The 25,835-nt window shown below is 36.8% G+C and overlaps 1 protein-coding gene across 1 annotated transcript in view; it reads right to left on the reverse strand.

Annotated features, from left to right (window-relative positions):
• CD200R1 (CD200 receptor 1) overlaps positions 1–22,980 on the reverse strand; it is a 34,493-nt gene extending 11,513 nt beyond the window's left edge. The window contains exons 1-2 of the mRNA XM_045851379.1: positions 22,665–22,980; positions 1,246–1,326 (exon numbers count right to left, since the gene is read on the reverse strand). Of these exons, the coding sequence (XP_045707335.1) occupies positions 1,246–1,326; positions 22,665–22,731 (148 nt within the window). The 5' untranslated portion in view covers positions 22,732–22,980. The remainder of the gene's footprint in view (positions 1–1,245; positions 1,327–22,664) is intronic.
• Between the last annotated feature and the right edge of the window lie 2,855 nt (positions 22,981–25,835).

A 25,835-nucleotide genomic window follows, 5' to 3' on the forward strand; every position in this document is an offset into this window, starting at 1 on the left:
AAGAGGGAAATTTGAAGATTTATTAAAAATAAGGGGAGTAGCCCTATCCAGGTGGGTAAGTGGTGTACATTATCCTGTATACCGAAAGGCTGCAGGTTCTATTCCAGGTCACAGCATATGCATAGTATACCTAGGTTGTGAGTTTGATCCCCAGTTTCAGTGCCTACAGGAGGCACCTGGTGGGTGTTCTCCCTCTCTCTCTCTCCCTCTCTTTCCCTTTTGCCCTTACCCCCATCTTCCTCTCTCTCTAAAATCATTGAATACACATATATCCTCAGGTGAGGAAAAAAAGAATCAGGAGTATAAGTAAGGTGGGATAGGAGTATTGGAAGAGAAAAATCAGAATCTGCAGATATTTTCCATAAAGAACAAAAAAATAAACATTTGAGTTTTTGCAGTTCATATGTTCTCTGTTATAAGTGTTCATCTCTGCTGTTGCATAAACAAGGAAGCCCTGCATTGTACTTAAATAACTTAAATACTTAAATAACTTTAAGTACTTAAGTAAGCATGGTCTTGTTCCAATAATTTTTTAATCCTCACCCGAGGACATGTTTTTGCTGATTTTAGAGGGGGGTGGGGGTGAGAGAAAGAGAGGAGAAAAAGAGACATCGATGTAAGAGAGAAATATCAATGGTTGCCTCCTGTATGCATCCCAACTGAGGATGGAACCTGAAATGTAGGTATGTGCCCTGATGGGGAATCAAACCTGCAATGTTCTGGTGTACAGGAGTTGTTCCAACCAACTGAGACACCTGGCCAGGGCTAATAAAATTTTATTTACAAAAATATATGGCTGGCTGGATTTTGTCCATGGGCCTTAGTTTGCTGACTCTTGATTTAGAGTATAATATTTTGTTTGTTGTAATTTGCCCCATTGCCCACCCCCCGACCCCACTTGCTTACCTCCAGGCAGCCCTCAACCCCCTCCCCTCTGGCCATCCCCACACCATTGTCTGGGTCTATGGGTTATGCATATATGTTTTTGGCTAACTCCTTCACCTTCTTTCTTTCAAACATTGAGTGAAAAATATTGTGAATATTGGTATGTTTAGTGATAACATTCTTGAAATAGTACTAAATAAACAGAGAAAGAATTTCAGAATAAAAAATTTACCAACAATCTTAAACAGAAGTAGTATTTTTAGACAATAAAATCTACAAATGCATATACAACAATTCAACATCCTAAAACATAAAAACTTCACAACCCTGTTAGAATTATCATTAAAAGATGAGCATTACCCGAACCATTATTGTTCTGGCCCATTTGCTGTGTTGAGTTGCCTGATGTAGTAAAACCCTCCACTCCTGCACTTAAGTACCCTGAAATGAGGTGGAAAGAGAAATATATATTAATATTTCTGACTCCTAGTTAAAACCACACTTTTTCACATTCCTGAAGCCATTTTTGGATTGCAGTTGCCAATGAAAACACAAATTATGACAGGAGAGCAAAAGTCTCAAAAAAATTTGTCCCAGTTTGAACTTGTGGCCTGATCTTCCTGCCTATTTGTTATCCTCTTACTTCAAGCCCAGAATGCCTCTCACTCCTTTCCTGTCTTAATACTCAAATCAAAGTATTTCTTCTCCCAGGCTTATATACAATTAATCTACCTCTGTGAAGAAAGGGTTTTACTATCTGTTACAGATTTTTAGGAACTAGTGACTAGGTAGAAAAAGATTAGTAGTGCTGTATTGATTAGGTGCTGTCATGGAACAAAAAAAGGATTTTCCTAAACATTGTTAAAATCACATTATGTGAACAACTATCTATCAACTTCAAATTTCATAAAGCAAACTCTAAGTGGCAGTCTCTATAAACATATTTTGAGTAGTAACTACTGGCAAAGTACTTGCTAGGCACAGAAACACCATAATAAACAATACCTCTTCTCTCCAAGCGCTTAAGTTCCAGGCCAGGAAGCAGCTATGTAAAACATGATGATGTAAAGTTCTCAGTGTAATGATAGAAGTGTGCATAATGTCCAGAAATTAAAAAGAAGAGATGTTTAATTTAAGAGAGTATGGGTGAGAGATTAGGGAAGACTCCCTATGACAGAAGGTATTTGAGCTGGATCTTAGAGGATGAGTTTTCCAGAGAAGATGCAAGAAAAAAGAAAATTGCACACAGGAGGAATGGTATTTAGAAGAAGGCATAAAATCACATGGGATTTTCAAAGAACTACAAAAATTTCAGTATTGCCAGAAAGTGAAAAAACTTGTATATGTGATTAGAGTTGAGGCTGCATACCGACAGGCTCTCACTGTGAAGGCACAAACCCCCTAGAAAGTGTTCACAATGAAGGGATGCACTCCTAGTGCATCTGCAGTGAGTGTGTCTGACCAGCAAACAACAAACATCTTAGGATAAAATTTAATGCACAGTGTTTTTATGGAGAAATTTTGAACCCAGTACCCCTCTGGGTTGCCATTTTCTTTAATAAAGCATTCTTTTAAAATAATAATTGTTAAGCACTTGTAGTTAAAAAGAGATGTTTTTGGTAATGTGCTTATTTTGTTTTTTCAGTCTCTCTATCCTGACAGGTATTATTATCTTCATTTTGCACATAAAGAAATGTAGACTCACAGCGATGAAACAACTTGGCCAAGGCCACATGGCTTGGAAGCTGATCCAGTCGCCCCAGTATTCTTACACAGTAGGTCTTGCTGCAGCGACTAGAAACCAAGGTCTGGATCCTAAGAAATGCACCAGGACAAGTAGGCTATCCAAGTCAACTTAAACTGAAAGTTGATGAAACAAGTCCAAGGTATGTTTTTATGGGAACACTAAGAGACAAAAAATCTGAAAAGTACATCAAATGGCAAGTCCATAGAATCAGAAGTATAATGGCCTGTGGATTCAAGCACATGAATTTTGGACCAGAACTGGAATGGTTAAGGAGGAGAATTTGAGAAAATTGTCCAAATTCATGGATCAAAGCCATCATCACCCTTTCACTAGACTATGAGCTCCATGAGGGCAGGGATTTTCACCTGTGTTGTTCACTCTGCATTCTCAATGCTTAGTAGAGTAGCTTGCACAGCTTTCTGGCATGTGACTGTCTCAAGCTTAGTTAAAAATAAAGGTCAACACAACCCTATAGCACACTGCACTAAAGATATTGGCAGTTATTTTATAGAAAAAAAGTGCAAATATTTCTTAGTCATATAGAAAGATGCTCAACACCACTCATGGTAGTAAGAGAAATACAATTTACAACTATATAGAAATACCATTTTTCACCAAAAGATTGTCAAAATATAAAATTTTGACAACATACTCTATTTGCAAAGTTGTGGGGAGATAGGCATGTCTACAGACTGCTGATGAGAATGTGCAATGTTACAATTTAAATCAAGGAAAATTTGACAGTACATAGAAAACTTACATATTCATTTTCCTTTTGAACCCACAATATCACTTCTTGGAATCTATCCCAAAGATGCACTGGCAACAGTATGAAAAGATTATATACACAAGACTATTCATTCAATGTGGTGATGGCAAGACTTCTAGAAATAACCCAATAGCCACTCACAGGGGATTAGTTGTCTAAACCACGGTACATCCACAAAAGGAAGTACAGTGAAACTCTTTAAAAGAATGAAGGATAGCTCCATAAACAATTATGAAGTGACATCCAGGATACATTGTTAAGTTAAAGAAGTGGGATAGATAAAAGTGCATATAGTATGCTACCGTTAATCTAGGACATGAAGGGAGACATATAAGTATGTGTGTTTTGTTTCTTTTGTTCTTATAATTTCAAAACTAAAAAAATATGTAATGGGGACAGGAATAGAAATAAGAAGTCTCTGACTATACCTGATGTTATGGAATTGACTTTGGAACCATATAACCATTTTACATAGTGATAAAACATAATCCAACTTTTTGTAAACACAAAGACTATAAAGCAAAACAATGTAAATGAACCTAACTGTATGTAGAGCTGGTTGTATAACCACATATGGAGAAGCTACCCAAATGACTTTTAAAACATAGTAACTTCACTGTATGCCTCTGTGGAACATAACTTAATGACAAAAATGCAAAAGAGAAACTATTTTCAATAATCATATTGTTGGTAGTGGTGTTTGGTATTTTTATTCTCAAACTCTTCTATATGTGTTGAGGGATAAATCAAACAAGTTATTATGTTGGCATCATTCAGTCTTTCAGTGTGAGAGAAAAGATATAAATGTAAAAATGAATAAATTTAAGTAAAAACCCTGAGTCCTAAATTGGAATAAAAAATATCAATATTTATATTGTAAATGTATTTGTATCTTTTAAAATACAGATTCCCACACTGACTGATATGGCTCAGTTGGTTGGATGTTGCCCAGCAAAGCCAAAGTTTGCCAGTTCAATTCCTGGTCAGGGCATATGCCTGGGTTATGGGTTCAAGTCCCCAATAGGGGCATGTATGAGAAGCAACCAATCAATGTTTCTCTCTCCCATTGATGTTTCTCTCCCTCTCTTTCTCCCTCACCTCCTCTCTCTCTAAAAATAAATAAATATAGTCTTTAAAATACATATTCCCTAGCTGCTGCCAAGTGTGGGGGAAATTCATTACATTGCAATAGATAATTACTAACATGGCTACTAATTGCACTAACCTAATTGATGTTTTTAGAACTCTGTACCCAACATCTGCAGAATATGCATTCTTTGCAAGTGCACATCATATATTCACCAACTTTAATCACATTCTGGGCCATAAAGCAAGTCTCAAAAAAATGTTAAAAACTGAAATTGTACCAAAAATGTCCTATTAAAACAGAAGTAAGTTTGAAAACAATAACAATAAGATATTTAAGTAAGCCCCAATTATTTGGATATTAAACATGTTTTTAAGTAATTTGGTCAAAGGAAAAATTTAAAAAGAAATTACAGACTATTTTGCCTAAATGATAGCAAAAATAGGAGGTCTGCCTGGGAAAAGCCCAGCTATTATTAATATCATGAGAATGGTTTGCGCCACATTGATGTAACCTGACAGCCAAGCAGAGTGGACCGGACTGCACATGTGTGAACAATGACGACTTCATTGCACTCATCAGTGGGGGCGGTAGATGCTGGTAAGTGAGCCTGTGTACTGTAAAGCCGTGCCATTCAAAATGACTAAGCAAGGAAAACACGGAACCTGCATCAGATTTTGCATTAAGCTTGAACATTCCTCTGCAGAAACTATTTGAATGATTTAGAAGACCACAGCTATGGGCAACTGGAATTGGTACCTTCATCACAACAATGCATCCACTCACACATCATGTCTCATACAGAGCTTTTTAGTAAAACATCAAATCACCCAGGTGAGTCAGCCCCACTACAGTCCAGATTTGGTGGGCTTTTGGCTTTTCACAAAACTAAAATCATGTTTGGAAGGGAAAGAGATTTCAGACTATCAGTGAAATTCAGGTAAATACAACAGGGCAGCTGATGGTGATTGGGAGAACTGTGTGAGGTCCCAAGGTGCCTACTTTGAAGGGGACTGAGGCATTCTAGTCCATGTACAATGTTTCTTGTATCTTTTTCAATAAATATCTTTATTTTTCATATTACTAGGCTGGATAAGTTCTGGACAGACCTTGTACGACACATAAGATTTGTGATTTGTAGCTAAAGCAATGCCTGTAGGAAAATTAATAATTTTACTTTTTAAAAAGATTTTATTTATTTATTTTTAGAGAGAGGGGAAGGAAAGGCGAAAGAGAGGGACAGAAACATCAATGTGTGGTTGCCTCTTGTGCACCCCCATACTGGGGACCTGGCCCACAACCCACGCATGTGCCCTGACTAGAAATCAAACTGGCAACCCTTTGGTTCACAGGATGGCACCCCATCCACTGAACCACACCGGCCAGGGCAAAAATTAATAATTTTAAATGCTATTTGAAAAAAGTGATTAAAATTCATCTAGAGAAGCTAAAAACAAAAGACAAGAGCACAAATCAACAAAATAGAAAAGAAACAATATAAACATTAACAAAATTAAAAGCTGGTGTTTTGAAAAGATCTTCAACATTTATAAACCAATAGGTAGACTTATTAAGAAAAAAATAGAGACAACACAGTTCTCTAATATCAAGAATGAAATAAGGAACATTAATATAGATAATATGCACTTATGAAAAACAACAAAAGAATGTTCATTACTTTATGTTAATCAAATCCAATTAAGGAAGAAGTAATATCAGTTCTACAAATAAACCCTTTTAGAAAATAGATAAGGAGGGAATACTTCCCTCCTCACCTTGTGAGGGTAGAATTAACCACACATCAAAAGCAGAATAAAAAAAAAACAGACCCATAACCTTGATAACCATAAGACACAGAGAATTTTCACAAAATAATAGTAAATAAAATCTAGCACTATATAAAAAGAATAATACAACATAATCATATGAAGTATCTCCCACAAATGCAGGTTAACTGAACAGTCAGAAATCAATGACATTCACAGTATGAGGGGAATAAAAGAAAAAAACACATAAGATCAATTCAACAGATGTAGAAAAACACGACAAAATTTAGCACTCATTCATGATTTTCCTGATTTTTAAAAATGGAAGGAAGGAAATGGAAGGAAACTTCTTCATACTGTTAAAAGGCATTTGTGAAAATCCTACAGTTAACATCATTTTTAGTAATGAAATATATCCCCTCTGAAATCAAAAACAAAGCAAGAACCTCTTTTCAATGTTGTACTAGAGTTCCTAGCCATTGCAATAAAGCAAGGAGAAAAAAGGTATGTCAATCAGAAGCAAAGACACAAAACTCTCTATTTGCAGATGACATAATTCTTAGGAATCTATAAAATGACTGGCAGGACTAATCAAATACAGCAAGGTCATAGTATAAAATGCTAATAATATTTTAAAGCAATTGTGTTTTTATGTACTAGCAGCAATTAGAAAATGAAATTTTAAAAATAAATTTTATTTACAATATGCAATAAAACCCTAGGAATAAATTTAACAAAAGATGTCCATGGCCTGTACATTGACATCTACAAAACATTACTGAGTAAACTAAAGAATACCTATATAAATGGAGGTAAATACCTTGTTCTTGGACATAACAACTCAATATTGATAAGAGGTTAGTTCTCTGCAAATTGTTGTATAGATTCAATGCATCTTAATTAAAATCTAGTAGTCATTTCTGTAAAAATTAAGAAGATGATTCTGAAATTTATATGGAAATGTAAACTTAGAATAACCAAAGCAATGTTTAAAACACAAATAAGATAGCAAGGCTTATACTGCCTAATTTCAGCTTTACTATGAAGCTACAATAATCATGGCTATCTGGCATTGGCTAAAGGATAGACACATACTTCAAGAGAACAAAATAGAGAGCCTAGAAATAGACTCAGAGGTACATGGTCTATCAATTTTCAACAAAGCAATTTAAGGGGAAAGCAAAGTCTTTTCTACAGCTGGTCATGAATAATTGGATATCCATAAGAAAACAAGAACCTCAACCCTTACTTAACACTACATACAAAAAAAATTACCTTAAACTGCATTATTGACTTTAATGTAAAAGCTAAGACTGTAATACTTCTAGAAGAAAACATAGGAGATAATTTCTGTGACTTTGATATATACAAAAAGATTTCTTAGAATACAGAAAGAACAAACCATGAAACAAAATTTGTTAAAATGGATATAAACCTCAGATTTTAATACACATAACATTAGAACATGTATCCACATAAATACAAACAAGACAAAACAGAAACGAAAAAAACCCTTAACACTGAAAAAAGAAAATTTTTCCATCTAAGTCAAAATCATCCTCAGAAATAAGATTGTCTTGTGATTTTACTGCTAACGAAACCTCTCACCCACTTTGAACACCATAAATTTCCTTTCCCAATCATCACTGTCATGGGCCTGAGCAGCATGCACCACCCACGCAACAGACATCATCCAGCCATGACTGTGCAGACCCATGCTCCCAGGGCTCCCTCCAGGGAGGGGAAAGACAGCTCTCAGAAACAGCACATGGTTTTCTAGTGAGGTTAAGCAGTTTTTATCTAGTGTAAAATCTTGTGCTCTGCTGTGCTCTACTGACTAAAAAACTTATAGATAGGCTTTCTGTTATTTCACACTTTCCAATAAAAACCAGTAATAGTTTTTAACCAAAACAGAACGTAGATTATGCCATACTTTAAAAGGTTTTATATTTGCTTAGATTTATTTATTATTTCTAATGCATAGAGGTGGGAAACAAAAAAAGTTTAAGATTTCCTGCCCTTTTACCCATGTTTGGGGGCAATACAAAGGAGTGAGGAGTCTGATAAATAAATTCTAACCAAAAGAATCCTTAAATTGGGGCAAAACTGTAGCGGAAAATATTTGACTTTGCTCTAATAAGATGACCATATAGCTGTGAGAGAAAATAATGTGGAATAGTTCTATTTCTACATTTCTTTTGAAATTTCTCTCCAGGACTTAAGGCCTCTGTGACAGCACTGAACCAGTGAGAAGTTGATCTCATTGCTTGTTACGATCTTCACACCTTTATTTATCATCTTTATTGTTATTTAACATTTAATGAACTTACTACTTTTAAAAACAATACAGAATACATTGAAATACATTTCAACATGTTGAAATCTGTGGAAATATCTTGATATTTTACATGAGGAAAACCAAAAAATAGAATTATTTCATTCTTCATTTGATATTTCTAGCTTTCCAACTTCAAAACTGTGCAAGTTATTATAAAAAAAAATAGAGAGCCAGACCATTGTGGATTAGGCAATGGCTGAAAAATATAAGAGATGTGGGTTTTACTTCTTGCTCTGCTTCTTTTTTCCTGAATCATTTTAGATAATTAAATGAATTTATCCTTTCTAGTTCTGCTCTTTACAAAACACAGACTGTGAGGAATAATTCATGAACTATATTCAGAAAGCATTACAAACCAAGGTTTTAAACCCAGTAAAAATGAAGCAGTACACTTCTCCTAAAGATTCAAGGTTTTATTTAAAATTAATACAACTTTCAGACCCAGATCTTAATCACTCAAAGACCCAAAAATTCAAGTTACATTGCCAGAACAACTTTTATTTGACTACACTGAGCACATAACTTTTTCTAAGCACCAGTTCAGCAAAGTCAATACAGTATAAAACACTTTACTATAAATTTCTGGCCCCAAAAACCTTAAAATATCAACCTAAGCATTTTAGTTAGTGAATGTACTACCACCTCTAAAGCTGCATATTGCAGATGTAGGGGAGAAATAACAGTATTATTTTCTGAAAGTTTTTAGAGTTATGAATGGATTCAACCAAGAAGTTATGAAAATAAATTTTTTCAGAGGTCCCCAAAATAAGATGAATTGTAACCTAGATAGGCTAGTTCATTTCTGCCTCTAATGCAGTGATTTTCACATTGTGATCTGGGAACTAGTGGAAGTCTATCTTAGCCAGAATATCCATGAACTTTCTAGCTTTGGGGGGAGGGGATCTAATTTATAATTTTGTTTCTGCTACATAAGTAAAAAAGAAGTATCACCTTGTAGGAATAATTAAAGGCAACAAAAATTTCCCCCAAATTTTGTTATTTTCTAAATAACAAATGGGAATGTCAGTTGGAATAAGAGACACATGTAACCTTTTTCTCTACTAAACCTACCTGAAGACTAACACATTAATTTAGTGGTAAATACTGGAAGCAAAGGAAATGTTTTCTTTTCTGCCTTCTAAGATGATCAGTCTCTCACCAGTGGTTTTTCTTCTTATGGCACTGGAGTGAAGATCTATCACACATAGTAGAGCATTTTAAATCACGTTATTTCTGTGCCACAATTTTTCCAGGGGAAAAAACTATTTTGCAAACATCTGAAATTCTAAGATAAAAATTATTTATATTGATGAACTACAACTACAAACTTAAAAATGAATAAATCTCAAACATAATACTTAGTAAATAACCAGTAATAGTTTTAATAGTAAATAAAAGCAGTTACAAAATAATGCACACAATGTGATTTCATTTATATACTATACAAAATAGTCAAAACTAATTTCATTGTTAGGGACTACATACACACATACTTAGTAAAATGTAAAGAATAACAGGGAATGATTATCACCGGAAGAGAATGATTGTCCCAAAGATAATGGCTCCCTTTAGAGCAGAGGCTGAGGTTATAGAGGAAGGAATGGCAATAGTCTGTTTGTAATTTACATAGGGAGTCACTCTATAATTATTCTTTGGAGTATATGAATATATACTCAGCAATATGTATTGTTTATGTTAATGTAAAAACTTAAAATAGTAAGTGCAAAGAAACTCAAGAAATACAATTAATACTTACTTTTTAAACATAATGTCTCAAAAATTGATTCTGGTATTATGGCATGTATTTCATGGTCTTACACTTTAAATTATGAAAGTGATTTACATTTTGAAAGTCAACATTTAGGAGCAGACAACACCTAATTAGGTGTTCAGTAAGCAAAATGTTGTTTGGAAATCCAAACTTTTAGCAGAGACAAAAATAGAGAAAAACACCAAAATTTTTAGAGTAAGAAACTGAATGTTTTGGCCCTTCCGTTTATTACTTCTCTAATCTTGAATATGTTACTTTCTGAACCTCAGTTGCTTCATCTACACATATTGAAATGAGATAGTAGCTGATAAAAGAGGCCATTCAAATTCATAATAGGAATGAGGGATGGTGATTTGTATCAGTGAGACATGGTATTAGGAGAACTAGCTAGCCATTTGAAAAAAAATTAAATAAAACCAGATTCTTGTCTCATTTCTCACATAAAAATAAAATAAAATGAATTAAACATCTAAATATAAATAAATAAGTAAATAAGTACTGAAAGAAAATATAGGTAATTTCATTTTTACGTTCAACACTGATAGGGTGATAACATCTCGGTTTGTTTGGGACTGAGGGGCCTCTCGGGATGCAGGACATTGGGTCCTGGAAACCAGGGAAACTGGGACAGTTGTCACCTTCAGTGAAGAAACTTTTGTAAGCCTGATACAAAACATAGACATTATACTGAATACTGCGAAAAAATACTGAGAAATTTGACTGTAGAAAGAATTTAAAACTTTTGTAGTGTAAAAAAATTCATAAAAAATTCATAAGGTTGACAAGCAATTTGTGAAATATTTGCAACAGTTTTGATAAGCAAAAGTCTGCTTCCCCCAAAACCATACAGAAAACATATAAATCAATAAAAAATAGAGAGATGGACAACCCACTTTAAAAACTGAGCAAAGGATATGAAAGGCTGACAAAAGACGAGCCTAATAATGTGTTGAAGGGCGACTTAGCCAGTAACTATAATTATACTCTTCAAATACAACATAGAAAGAGAAATAAAACACTCAACTTGTTCATAAAAAGGGAAAAGGAGAAATGTTTAAGAAAAGTAACAAGTTCTAAAACACAAAAATTCAATAAGAACCAGTGGATGGATAAAATTTAGAACTCAAAAAGAATTACGATAAATATAAGTTTCATCTTAGTTTCCAAAGCAGTATAATCAGAGTCCATATAAATTGGTTAGTGCACAGTGCTAATAAAAAGCATATTGCTGAGCCTAATTTTTTTTAAGATAATCACAAAGTCTGTATCAGTCTGTTAGGACACAGAGCTAATAAAAGTAATAATGTTGGGCTAGGTTTTTTAATATTGGTTTTCTGGGGTTTTTTTTAAGGCAGTTACTATCACATAGCCCAACACTAATTGTTGGAGACCAATTTTTTTCCCCTGGTTCATGGCAGATTTTTTTTATACATACATGTGTCAGTGATAATAAGGAACTGGTGTGTAGTGGATAGATAGTGAATATATATGAGGTCTGTCCAGAAGGTAACCAGCTATGTAATATGAAAGATAGAGACATTTATTGAAGAAGATACAAGATACAAGAAACATTGTGCATAGGACAAGGACACCTCAGTCCCCTTCAAAGTAGGCACACTGGGACCTCACACAAGTTCCCAATCACTATCAGCTGCCCTGTCGTATTTTCCTGAATCTCATCGACAGTCTGAAATCTCTTCCCTTTCAAAGGTGATTTTAGTTTTGGGAAAAGTCAGAAGTTGCAGGTTGTCAAAGCTGGGCTGTTGAAGGCCTGAGTCACCTGGGTGATTTGATATTTCACCAAAAATTTCTGCATGAGAGATGATACATGAACAGACACATTGTCCCCTGATGAAGCTGCCAATCACCAGTTGCCCATATCTGTGGTTTTCTGAATCATCCAGATAGTTTCCATGGAGGAATGTTCAAGTTTGACACATAATTTGGTGCAGATTCAATGCTCTCTTTGCTCAGTCATTTTTAATGCAATGGCCACACAGTAAACGTGCTCACTCAACAGCATCTACTGCCCCCACTGACTAGTACAGTGAAGTCATCATTATTCACACATATGCATTCCAGTCCACTCACCTTGGCTGCCAGGTTACATCAATGTCACACAAACCATTCTCATTATATTAGTGATAGCTGGACTTTTTCTGCACAGACCTCATATGCATATCAGATATGCAAAAATAGACAAGGGGCAGCTGATGGCGACTGGGAGAACTGTGTGAAGTCCCAAGAAGCCTACTTTGAAGGGGACTGAGGTGTCATTTTCCTATGTACAATGTTTCTTGTATCTTCTTCAATAAGTTTCTCTATTTTTCCTATTACATGGCTTGATACCTGGACAGACCTCATATGTACTAGGATATTAATTCCAGCATAGTTTGTAATTCTCAAAAACTGTAAGCAACCCAAAAGCCAAACTGTAGGGGCTTATTGAATAAAAGGATGGGCAAAAGTAGGTTCACAGTTGTTTGTATGGAAAAAGACATGCAGGTTACAATTATTACAATAGCTTTATTAACTACGTTTCATTTATTCACAACTGTAAACTTCTTTGTGCCCACCCCAGTTTTATGAAACAATATCTACAAAAGACCATTGAAAACTGCAAAATGATAATTAGGTTTCCATTTTTTGAATGCTTATAAAATTGAGACAGCACTAAAGGCTTTATATATTTCATTTAACTCAATCTTCACAGCAACCCTAGACACTAAGTCAAGGTTTTGGGGTAAAATCTCCCAATTTTAAAATATTAGCAACTAATTCAAATTTTTTTAAAATATTACATGAGCCAACTAAAAAGAATCTGCAAGTCAGATCTAACCTATGGGCTGCCAAATTGTATTCTCTGGCGTGGAAATTAGAGAAAAGGCCAAAATCAGAATCTTAGAAACATTTAAAAAAAGGAATCTGCTGGAGGAAATGGATTTAGCAAAAAGTGGTGAAAAATGTAGACAGTAAATGCAGGTTGTTAAACAGGGAAAGAGGAGGTTTTAGGAAAGGCATCATCATATGGGGCAAGTCTTAAAGCAAGGATGAAGAGGTTTTATGACTTGCCGACCAGAAGGTGGTCAGAGCCCTGCAGGCGCTGTAAAGACGGAGTTAGTGCAGAGGGAGGAGCACGAAGAGAGTGCAGGGAGCCAACCAGAAGCAATCGTCAACAAACGTAGACTTTCTCTTTCAGGACTTTTGACCTTAGAAGTACTGGAGAATGAGACAATGGCTTTTTCCTTTCATGCCAAACCTGAAAGAGATGGGACAAATCTGGAACCATAAAGACTGAGAGGGTATTTGAGAATGAAGAACACAACATATATGCAGATAGAAAGAGGATGAGCTTGGTTACAAGAATTAAGGAGGCTAACTAGTGAAGCAGGGCCCTATAGGAACTGGGAGAAGGTGAGGAAAATGCAAAGTGGATGTTCGCTTTTGAAAAGACTGACACTCGGTCTCTGAAAGAGGAGCAGAGAGGGAAAGAGTGATTTAGACACAACAGACATTTTGGAGAAGTTCAGGTTGACAAACATTTTCTGAGTATTTCTACCCAGCACCGGGTAGCTGTGCAGAGCTTTGGGAATGGTAGGATGAATGAGCCAAGGTCTCTGCCCTCGGAAATCTCGTCTGGGACAGTTAAAGACATCCACATGGGATGATAGATAAATCAGAAGGTGAGCAGCTATGTGCTGAGTATAAGGAACAACAGGGACAGTTTGGGTGATAAAGCAAGACCTAGGACAGTGTTGTTTTTTGTTTTTGTTTTTGTTTTGTTTTGTTTTAATCCTCACCTGAGGGTTAAAAAGAGAGAGAGAGAAACATCTCTGAGAGAGAGAAGCATTGATTGGTTATCTCCCCTATGTGCCCAGACGGTAGATCAGGGATCATACATGCCCAGACCAGGCAGAGGATATTACACACCCAGACTGGGGGTCAAACCCATAACCAAGGTATAAACCCTGACTGGGAACCAAACCCCACAACACTTTCATTACAGGACAATGCTCCACCCAACTGAACCACACCTGCCGGGGCTGGACAGCGTTCTTAACCGTGGCTTTCATTACAGTCATCTGCAAAGATTTGTAAAAGTCCAGATATCCAGACTCTATATCCTGAAAAGTGCAATTAAGTAGGCTTGAACAGGCATCACAGTATAACATTGTAGGCTCTGCAGGCAACTCTGTCTCTCAATCTACTGAAAATTACTAGTTTAAAACAACCTCTGGGGAGGGAGTCAATAAAGGATAAGAGAGAATGATTTTCTGGAGATTCACTATTTTGAATCTACCAATATTTACTACTTGGATATTTTCTCAAAAATTTGTCAGTAACCACAAAATGCACTACACAATGAGATATTCTTACATTACATAATTGATAAACGTTTGGGAAAAGATAGCATTTCATGGTAAATTAACAAAATGGCAAGAACAAAGAAAAGAACACTAAACAATTTAAAGCTATATATGTACACACCCAGTTTGGAAAAATGTCTCAACCAAATCACAGAAGGTTCTCAAATGATACTCTTTGAACACACTCAGGTTTCCCATATGTTAATGGGGGGCGAGAGTGGGGTGTTAAATCTGCTTTCTCCTTCTAGCTGCCCTTTATCCTGTCCTTGCTGCCAAGCTTCTAGAATGAGTGGTCTGTGCCCACAGCCTCAATTTCCTCCCCACCCACTCTCTCCTTGATACCAGCATTCTTGTGGCTCACACACCCTTCCATTCAAACCACAATTTTAAAGGGGTATAATCAAATTCTTGGTCTCTCTTCAGTGCTTGTGCTCCTGGATTCCTTGGCATATTCTGACGCTATTAACCACTTTCCTCTCTTAAAATCCCTTCCTTCATGACTGCAACAACCCTGTCCCTTTCCCTGTTTGTCTCCTTCTCTGCAGGCCTGCCTATGTCCTCAGGCACGTTAGTGTATTATTTGCCAAAGTCTCACCTGCTCTTCTTTCTCTTTGTGCCTTCTTTCGTCACTCTTCCTCATCCCCAGAATTTCATCTGGGCCTCTACATAGTTGATTTATCCTTGTTTTACCACTTCAGTCACAATTTACCTCCCTCTGCCCTTCATACAGGCTGTGTGACTTGTCTGGAATATTGCTCTCCCCAACTCTTCTTGTTAGCTGTTTTCTGTTCATCTTCATCTTAAACATCGCTTCCACAGCGAGGTCTTCCTTAGCCCTCAGGGAGGATTATGTATACCAATTATGCATTTCTATGTCACCCTCTATTTCTCTTTATACACTTATGTATGATTTAATGATTTGCAATGATTTATTTAATATATATCTTTCCTACCAGATTCAGAGCCCATGAGAGGAGCGGCTCTGTCTGTCTTGTTCAAGTATTCCCAGCATGAAGCACAGCGTCTGATACGTGGCAGACACTCCCACACTTGTTAACTAACAGAACAATTGACCCACATTTAATTTTGACTTCTTTTTCATAAACAAGAATCTCAACCTGTAGCTGCTACTTTTTTCCATTCCAATGCTTGCTGCATGTCAAGTACATCCCATCTAAAAATCATAGATTTTTCCACATATATTTGCCACATCTCTTTTCCTTGCCACTTATGATCCTGTGGGAAAGTTTCAAGCTCAGCTCATCCACTAAAAAGTTCAGTGATATCTTTAGTAATTTCTTGAACATTCCTGGGCTCTATTTGCCTCTGTATAAAATGAAAGGAGTAATTTGAAGGTTTCTAAACTCTGTCTTTTCTGAAAGCCCTATACTCCTCAATAGTCTCATACATTTCTTTCCCTTCACAAATGAGGAAATTACTGTCTAAAGAGAGTAGGCAATTTCTTAAAGGTGACACAGCTAGTAGTTAGAATTATATCTCATGACATAACTTTAAAGCCAACAAAGACATATATAAGAATTGGGGAGTTGAGGGGAAGGAAATTGAGATTTCCTTGGGGAAGTGAAAAACACCCAAACATTCAATGCATGAATGAAATGTAAAAAGCAAAAAGACATTTAATGATATAATACATTCAATCTCAATGTCCAAACGACAGTATAAACAACCAAATCAATATCAGTTAGTAAAAACAGATTGATATTAAAAAATACAAGGATTTGAAGAAAGTTCCACTTCCTTTGTGGCAAAATAAGCTTTCTCATATAACAACTATAAGTTGTGGAAAAAATGTGAAAACAATTCTCTGAAGCCACTGGAGAGTGGAAAAAGTAAGAAGATTCTTGAAGAGTGCCAATCCTTGGAAGAAGGAAGGGGTTCAGGGTTGAAGGTATGGGTCCCATTTTTTCCCAATTTTTACCATTTTCAGTCTCAGCAAAGCCTGCAGTTGGAACCACCCCGAACAGCTAAAACTCTAATATAAAACCCACAGTTTTCTGAAGAAAACCTTTGGTGCAACCAAAATTCTCTCTGAAAATTGAGAGAGATGGAGAGAAAGAGAAAGAGTTCCATATCCTATGTGCAAACTCTAGAAACACCTCTGCGGCTGACCCTAAGCCACCCATGGGAGGGCACCCCTGAAGCCAGCTAGCTAAAGGCTGAAGCACTGAGATGTAAGGCACTGTCCAAGAGCAAGAACTGGCTGTTTGAATCCAACCGAGTTAAATGTTTTCTGGGGGGGAGGGGGAATCAACAAAGCAATATAACAAAATCCAGAGTTTCAATGATGCAATATTCATTACCCAAATAAAATAGTTTAATATACAGAGAACTGGGGAAATGTGTCTCATTCTCGAGAGAAAAAAAACATTAAAAAGAGACTAACCTTAAGGTGACCCAGATGTTGGAAATACCAAACAAAGATCTTAAACTATACTCAGTGATGTTTTACACACACACACACACAAAAAAAATGAAGGAAAAGAGAAAAACACAACAGAGAAAAATAAACTAATTAAAAAGAAGTGAAAATTCTAAAATTTAAAATACAATATCTAAAATAAAATATTCCCTGTGTGGACCTAACAGATGACTGGAGCTAAGACAGGAAATTGTTGGCAAACTTGAAATATATCAATAGAAATTATCCAATCAGAATAAAAGAGAAAAAAGAAAATAAAAATATAATAGCTACTGGGACCAGTGATGAAGGAGCAAAATTTCTTTAAACATATGTGTGATTTGAGTTCTAGAAGAAGAGAGACAAAGTTGGCAGAAAATATATTTGAAGAAATAGTGATTGCAAGTTTCTCAAAATTTTCTGAAAAGCACAAATGTACAGATTCAAGAATCTCAGTAATCCCACAGCAGGATAAGTGTGAAAATAACCACACACAGACATATGCTGTGCGCCCAGAAACAACAACAAAGAGACCATCTTGAAAGCAGCCAGAGAAAACTGACAAATTGTTTTCAAAGAAACAGTAATTTGAGTGTCTGCTGACTTCTCATCAGAAGTGGTAAAAGAACATTTTTAAGGTGCTAGAAAATAAGTCAACCCAGAATACACAGAATTCTATATCCAGCAAAAATGTGCTTTAAGAATGAGGCATATTTAGGTAAAAGGAAACTACAGGAACTCCTCACCTGTAGGCCTACACTAGTAAAAATGATAAAAGAATTTATTTAAACTGAAGGGAAATAGTAACAGACAAACTCAGAAATTGGGGAAGGAACGAAGACCATGGAAATAGCAGCTATGGTGGGCACAGTATTTGCACTCAAAATCTCCTCTAAGGAACGACTTTTTGCTGTTACTGCTATGGGCACTATCAGCACACAGCCTTCAGCTCTCAGCATCTTCAAAGATCAACTCAGTTACTTCGCACAAAGTCAGACCCTTCTCAGGGCATCCCATATTCAACGACTGGTTGAGATGAACGTCGTATAAAGGCCCAGCCATGCTGATTCAATGTAAGACCTCTCTGAGGCCATTCTAACTCCACAGCTCCCCATGGGGATCAGGTGAGGGCTGAAATTGCAGATTGACTTCCCCCTCTACAAACTTGCCCTTCCTTTCAGGTGTTTCTTCCAACTGTCCCCCCTAATAAACATCCTCTATGAAAAACTCTCTGAGACTGATCCCGGGAGAGCCTGCAACAGCATCAACAACTCAAAGGAACTGATATTTTTAAATAAAATGGTTTACTTCTAACACTTTCCAGTGCTATTTCTGGTACTTTTTTATACTACTTTCCTTAAACACAAATGAGATTTTGTTCTGAAGATTGTTTCTAGTTTTGGGGGACAGATAAGGCATATATACTCTAGCTAAGAAAACTTCTAAATTGTTTGCTTGGTGTTCATATATGAACAGTGTTGTTTCTTCCTGCAAATAATTAACTTATTGTGACTCGTACATGAGTTTTGTTACAACATCCAAAGCTATTTCTTAACCACAGGTCTTCTCCCTAATCTTAGGCAGAAATTATCAAATGTATGTCAGTGATAACAAGGAAGAAAAGTGTATCAGTTGTTACTAAATTTTAGTCACTGTGCAGAGTGATTTCTCAGATACAATATAAAACCAAATAACAACTGGGTTATTTTATTAACTAGCACCATTAACCGAAATACTCATGACCTTATTAGGAGGGAACTTACCTACTGTGGAACTGTCTCATCTCTTTATTTCCATTCTCAACCTATTAGCGTCCTTATATCTAAGTTCTCATCTTACTCCTCAATTTTAGAAGTTTTTCTCCAATTATTCAAGGTTAAAAACTCCCTTCCCTTCTCTTCTCAGATCTTGCTCTCTGTTATTGAGAGGACAGAGATAATTATCATTCTTAGGACACAAACACAAAAATATTTAATGCCTATTCTACTGTATTTGTCTCTATGAGGACTCTCTGGAATCTCCCAGTCCATGAATGGATTGTGTTGTATTTCCAGGTACAACACACCTGGAATTTTCCTCCCAGTCCTCCTCTTTCCCTGTACTGAATTTAACATCTTCCTCTGCAAAGAAACCTCCCTTCTCAGCCACCAATATGTTGCAGCAGAATCATGGACTTTCTAAAATGGACATTCAAGGTAGGAGCTCTTGACTCCTGCTGCAAAACAAATTTTTTTTACCAAGTGCCACTCACACTGAATGAGACACTGCTTCCACCTTATTCTCTGAAAATGTTGCTTTATTATATTATTTTCCTGTTCACAAAACAACAGGTGGTTCCTCAGTGCTTACTGCACAGTATCCAAGTTCCTCTGTTTAGCTATCAAGGTCCCCCAAAATGCAGCCTTATTTCCTATGACTGTGTAACACACAATCTCTACTCCACCAGGTGAGGGTTCTTTCCCTCCCCAACCACCTTGCCTTTGCTCATGCTGCACATCCACACCTGCCTACTGGTAGCTCTGCCTTTCCCAGACTTCTCATTCAAGACCCAGGTCAAGACCCATCTCCTCCATAAAGCCTTGGACAAGTCCATCCCACTATAACTTCTCCCATCTTTGGATTTTTACTAGTTTCATAGACATTTTCAAGATGAACTGATTTTTTTTAAATGTTCTCTTAAATTGTCATCATAGCTTGACTTTTGCCTAATTCAGCTTGCTAATAACTTTTAGACACTATCCACAGACACACACCCCTTCCATATACACTGTTTTTAACAATGACTTTCGATTAATTTCATAATCGCTTAAGCATGGATGTTTAGAGAAAACATATCTAAAATTACTATATGTAGATTCACAACTAACATGAACTAGAAAAGGAAGGTAGAACAGAAATTAATCAGGACAAACCCTTTTTTCCCCACAATTGCTTTTGTAAAACACCATATGATTTCGCAATTGCTTTTAATCTCATGTTCCATCTTTTGCAAACTTGCTGAAACTACTTATCAGCCGTCTTGATTTTCTTTCTTCGTCTTATTACTGCCTGCCCCCTAGTGGAGCATAATGATAAATGGTCAAAATTAGTCCAAGGAAGAAAAAAGTGGAGAATTCCTTTTCAGTAATTCGTAATCTCAGCATCAGTGACTTTTATAAAAGGTAGAATCATATTAACTGGAATAGCAAAATATAATTTCAACTCAAGGAAAACATAGAAGATAATTGGCTAAAATAAGGAGGAAGAATAGGTGTGGGGTGAAGGGAACAGGAAGAAAGGAGACCAGTCTCAGAATTGCAAGCTTGCTCTGCAGTGGGCCGTTCAGACGTTTTCATCTTTGCCTTCAGGTGTTTTCGGAATAAACCTTGTTTACCACCTCCCACAATGCTTGAATTTATAAGCAAAATGAGCAAAGATGAAGGTAAATAGGTTTTTTAATGCTGTATTTTACACCAAAGTCGTTAGCTCCCTTGCTCCTTTGTGCGTTTACTTTGTACATTAGTTAAAGTGAATTATTGAGGTTTGGCAGTATGAAAAACAAAGCAGTACTAACTAGTAATAAAGATGAGTTTATGCCCCAGGTGGCTTGCTTCTCATTTACTATAAATTATTTCATGGTAAATTTATCACGCCAAATCACTGTACATAATTTGCTTTCTTGTGTCTTGATTCCAAACTTTTGATAACTTTTAAATTATATAAGCACAGACAGTAGTAGTTGATATATGTAGTATCCCTTAGTTGTGTTTAGAAATAGCTTCAAAATTCAAATCTTTAAACCATTAAAATTCAACCTTGTCAATTATGTTTTAGTCTTTTGAGGGGAATGAAATAATCATTCATTTAATGTATAGTGGGCATACAACATTATATTAGCTTCAGGTGTATGACATAGTGATTTGGCATTTATACGTCTCACAATATGTTCACCACACTAAAAGTAGTAACCATCTACCACCATGCAAAGTTTTCAAGCTATTTTATATATTCATATATATATATATGGTCACTTACATATATGGTCTTGATCTTGATTTTGTTTTTCCTTTACCCAAGTCAGTGAAACTTGACATCAATGGCTTCCCTGCTGAGTTTGGTCCTACACAGATTTCTGTACAAGGTTTCCCCAACAAAATCTCAACTACTGAAAATGTCAGATCCCTTGGCTTGTTTTATGAGTAAATATTCCACTAAGTTTATAACCAATATTGGCTTAATTTTTTTCTAGTGGTGCTATCAATAGTGGTGCTTTCTAGTGAAAAGCATAATGCTAAATATTGAGGGAAGTTGCCTATTCAAATGTTTAGTGATGCACACAGATGTGCCTGGGTGTGCCCGGGTGTGACTCTGCCACATACAAGTAATGACAGGCAAATCATTTCGCCTCTCTAAGCTTCAGTCTCTGCCTTCGTAAAATGGAGAAATGTCTTCTGTGCCTATTTCACTGCAGATCAAAGGAGAAAAAGTGTGTGAAAAATCTGCACAGAAAGGTACAGTAGTACAGTGTGGTTATTTTGTGTGTGCTCACCAGTAAGATTATCATGTGGAAACAAATTTTTTTTTGATGGAAGACAGACTGTATTTTTAAGTCATCCATATGAGAAAAAATACTTTTTCTTCTTTTAATTATCAAATTATAAAATTTAAAACCAACTACACTGTTTCCTTGCAACTGCTCCCATTTACTAAAAGTGAAACCTGAAAACTCCCTCCCACATCAACTCCTACCAACCCTCTATAGTGAAACCAGGACACCCCCACACAGTTCCAAGTTCTCTGCAACACCTACGGGAACCTAGGTATTGAAGAGTGTGTCCTCTAGCACAGAAGATGTCTTTTTCTCTTTTTTTTCCTTTTTATTGAATTTATTGGCATGACACTAGTTAACAAATGATTATACAGGTTCCAGGTGCACAATCCTATCACCCCAAGTCAAGTCTCCATCCATCACCATTTATCCCCTTATACCCTCCCCCACCGCCCTCCACCCTGCAAAAAATGTCACTTACAGCCTACACACATTGAAACTAAATACAGACATGCATCACAGATGCACCACCAATGAGTACATTATATTTTTTAAAGCACCTGGTCATAGAAAGTGATAGAAAGCAATAAAATTTTCTATTTTATACTGTTAATAATATGGACCTAAATGAGTTGGGATTATTATTTAATTTTTTTGAAAGGGAAAAGAAGATAAAAATAACCCAGATGACTTGGATTGCTACTAGAAATTATTTAATTTATTCTGCCTTGTTCAAAAAAGGGGGGAGCGGGGCAAATCATATAAATGAGTATACTATAGTTGGATACAAATAAAATAAGTATGGCAAAGAGGAAAATAAGGCTAATAAAGTGAAACGAATCTGGGAGCAGCCCCATCCCCCACATCTATGACTGTGTTTATCTTGTATTGCTCCGTAAGAAAGGCAAAGACAGCTCAGGAAAAGCTGACACCAGGTTTCTCACCAGCCATTCTCCTATCACTCTTCCAAAGACCATTCAAACTTACCAGCCGCTAAGAAGACTGTCAGTATTGGTAGTAGCTGTAGGTCAGAAGTTCTCCCAAAGTAGGGCATTTCTGTTCTCTTATTTTCTGCCCTTCACTCACTCCTTCTCCTCCACATAGGTATGAAAGGAGCTGTGGACATGGTGAAGTTCTTTCTGTCAGCTTCTCCGTGCTCAATCCTCTCAGCCCATCAGCAGCGGGACACTCCTGTCCTACTTGTCCCTTCCTTCAACTCTGGGTTTCAGACTGAGAAAACTCTTGGAACAGAAGAAACTCTTCTCTGGAACTTGACACAGCAATAGATTTCCTGTGTGAAGCACTGAAGCAAGGACGGAGGAAGCAGATTGATTATCTTTCAGCTCATTGGTCCTTCTCTCACTTCTGCTCTACACATAAATTTTACAGTAAAGCATTGAACGTGCCCAAAATAAATGGATTTGTCTAAACTTGGACTAGAGAGCAAAACAGACTATTTATCTATTTTTGGCCCATCCCTTTAGACTTCCCAGGGCATGATAACTTTTTAGAAGCTTTCTCCAAGTTGAAGAGATGGACAGCCTCAGTAAAAAAGTTTGTAATAAAGTATTTGTCCTTGAAAATTCTTTCATGAAATTACTGCCTATAATATTTACAAATCTAAGTTCATCATAAGTGTACTACTTTCTTATTGCTACTATAACAAATTATCATAAACTGAGTGATCTGAAACAACAACCATGAATCTTACAGTTCTAGGGGGCAGATGTTCACAATGGACCTTATGGGACTAAAATCAGAGTGTGGACAGGGCTATGTTCTTTCCGGACACGTGGGGAGATTCTGTGCACTGACTTTTCCAGCTTCTAAAGGCCACCAGTGTTTGTAGGTTTGTAACTGCATCATTCCCATCTCCTGTTCCCCAGTCACATTCTCTGATTATAACTCTCCTACCTCCCTCTTATAAAGACACTGTGATTATATTGAACCACCCACATAATCCGGGATAATTTCCCTATCTCATAATCCTTAACTTAATCACATCTGCAAATTCTCTTTTCCCACGTAAGTTTGCCTATTCACAAGTTTCGGAGGTTAAGTCATAGACTCCTGATGGGGTCTGGGGATGGCATTCCTCTATCACGATTTTGTATTTATTTCTATCATTTTCACTTTGAAGAGCTAGACTGATCATTTGAACCAAATTACAAATAAATACCCATCCTTAATTGTCACAGGGCTGTTATCAAGACTTACAAAAAACCCCAAAAAACTCTGCCTTCATGTGCTAGTTCATGTACATTTAGATTATGTTTAGAGGAAAGAAATTTTCTATGTGCTAAGAATTTCTTATGCCAAGGCAAAACTCCCCAGGAAGGGGAAGAAAGCATTGCAAACAGGAAAAAGACTAAGCAACATGCATTTTTTTTTCTTTTAAGTTAGCAGTTTCATCTTTCCTCTTGCCAAACAGTAAGTAAACTATATATATCACCCCCCACCCCACCCTGCTTCATCTTCTCCAGCTTTCCTTTCAGTGAATCAGTTTGATTCACACAGAGAAATCGGGTGCTGGAGGGCATGTGATGCTTGAAGACATGGGCTATGTGACAATGGTGGAAACAAAAATGACTTCCCTTCTGCCTAATATTGTACCAGATGTCAGGAGATCCATGATGAACTGCCATTTGAAATATAACATTCTGGCTTCCACCACATTGATGTTAAGGTTCATAGTAGTTAAGACCATGAGTTTTGATAACAGATAGACCTAAGTTTCTGCTGGGCAATTACTAGTCTGATGATACTAAGTGAGTTTCTTATTCAAGTCAGTAACCTGTTTTGTTCCACTTATATTGTACTTACATGAGTGTTTTCTCATGTCATCAAAATTTCTTGCTGATCATTTATTTTAATGCCTGTTCAGTGACAGCCAGAACTAATGCACAGAAGGGCTACATGACCTGCTTAATGTCTCAGAGTGACTTGGTGACACAGCTGAAAGTAAAACTCACATTTCATGTTTGCCAGCCCCCTGTTTTTTTCCACCCAACTCCTCTCATGTGAAATTTCAGGCAACTCCCCATGTACTCATCTCAGGTCAGACCACAGTCTGCAATCAGCAGTTTAAGAATCATGTGAATGGTATCAAAAACCATAGAAATCTCTAAGCAGATTTGGCAGGATGCAACTTCTTCCCCACCTCCTTTATCACCTCCGTCCCACTGCCAACCTCTCAGCTCCCACCTTTACTTCTTGAGGAGGCAGGTGTTTGGAAGAACAATAAAGGGACTGAGTGTTTGTTAGCATAACCATCCACCAAGATATGCCATGAAAGTCAACATAACAAAAGAGAAAGTTGTTTCTCTAGTACATGCACATCTCTGAAACAACTAAAGGACCCATATATTTCTTGTCTGTGTCCCTTGGGCACCAGGCTCAAGAAGCAGAGCAGGAGAGCAGAGCGAGACCAGGAAAGTGGTACAGCTCAAACCAAAAATCCCAGACTTTTCCTCTACCAGTCTTTCAAGCCCTCTGCAATACTACCAATTAAGAATCAGAGCACACAAAAGAGTAACAACACAAAGTGACTGCACTTCATGCTGTGGTGGCCAAAACAAAACGACTTGGTGAGTTTTGGTGATCCTTAGTAAATTAGAGCTGCTTTAAGACAAAATGCCCCCAAATGTGCATAATTGACTTAATAAAAAATTATCTGCCTGTGAATGTTTTTGAAGTACACTTTTTTTGTCTTTCAGTTAGATGCACTTTGTTGTCTCCAATGTCAGATTCAGACTCAGCCACACCTCAAACCAGTTAGAAGACATTGCTCTCTTGCATTGGCACACTTCCCTTTCACGTGGAAGCTTGTATGGATCTTGAACACTCACAGCCCAGACACTAAGGACCTGCTATTACTGACCCCTTATCTTCCAGTTCATGCTCTATCACCTCCCGAATCTGAGTCCTGACTGGTGAGAACTCAAGGACTTGCCTGCCTCTAATGCCTTAGCTCAATTTTCTGGATGTGTATCTTTGCAAAAATGGGCCAGCACCTACGTACTTTGTCATTTGTACTTTCTGTAAACTCTCTGAACTGTGTGCCCTTCCACAGTGTGCACACACATACATACCCACACAAAGATGCTACTGAACATTTGTCCCAAGTCCCCCCTTAATCTACCCCATCCTGCTGTTGCC

The sequence above is a fragment of the Phyllostomus hastatus genome, unplaced genomic scaffold (genome assembly GCF_019186645.2).
Source record: "Phyllostomus hastatus isolate PE091 unplaced genomic scaffold, TTU_PhHast_1.1 phas_contig_86, whole genome shotgun sequence".
Classification (NCBI taxonomy): Eukaryota; Metazoa; Chordata; class Mammalia; order Chiroptera; family Phyllostomidae; genus Phyllostomus; species Phyllostomus hastatus.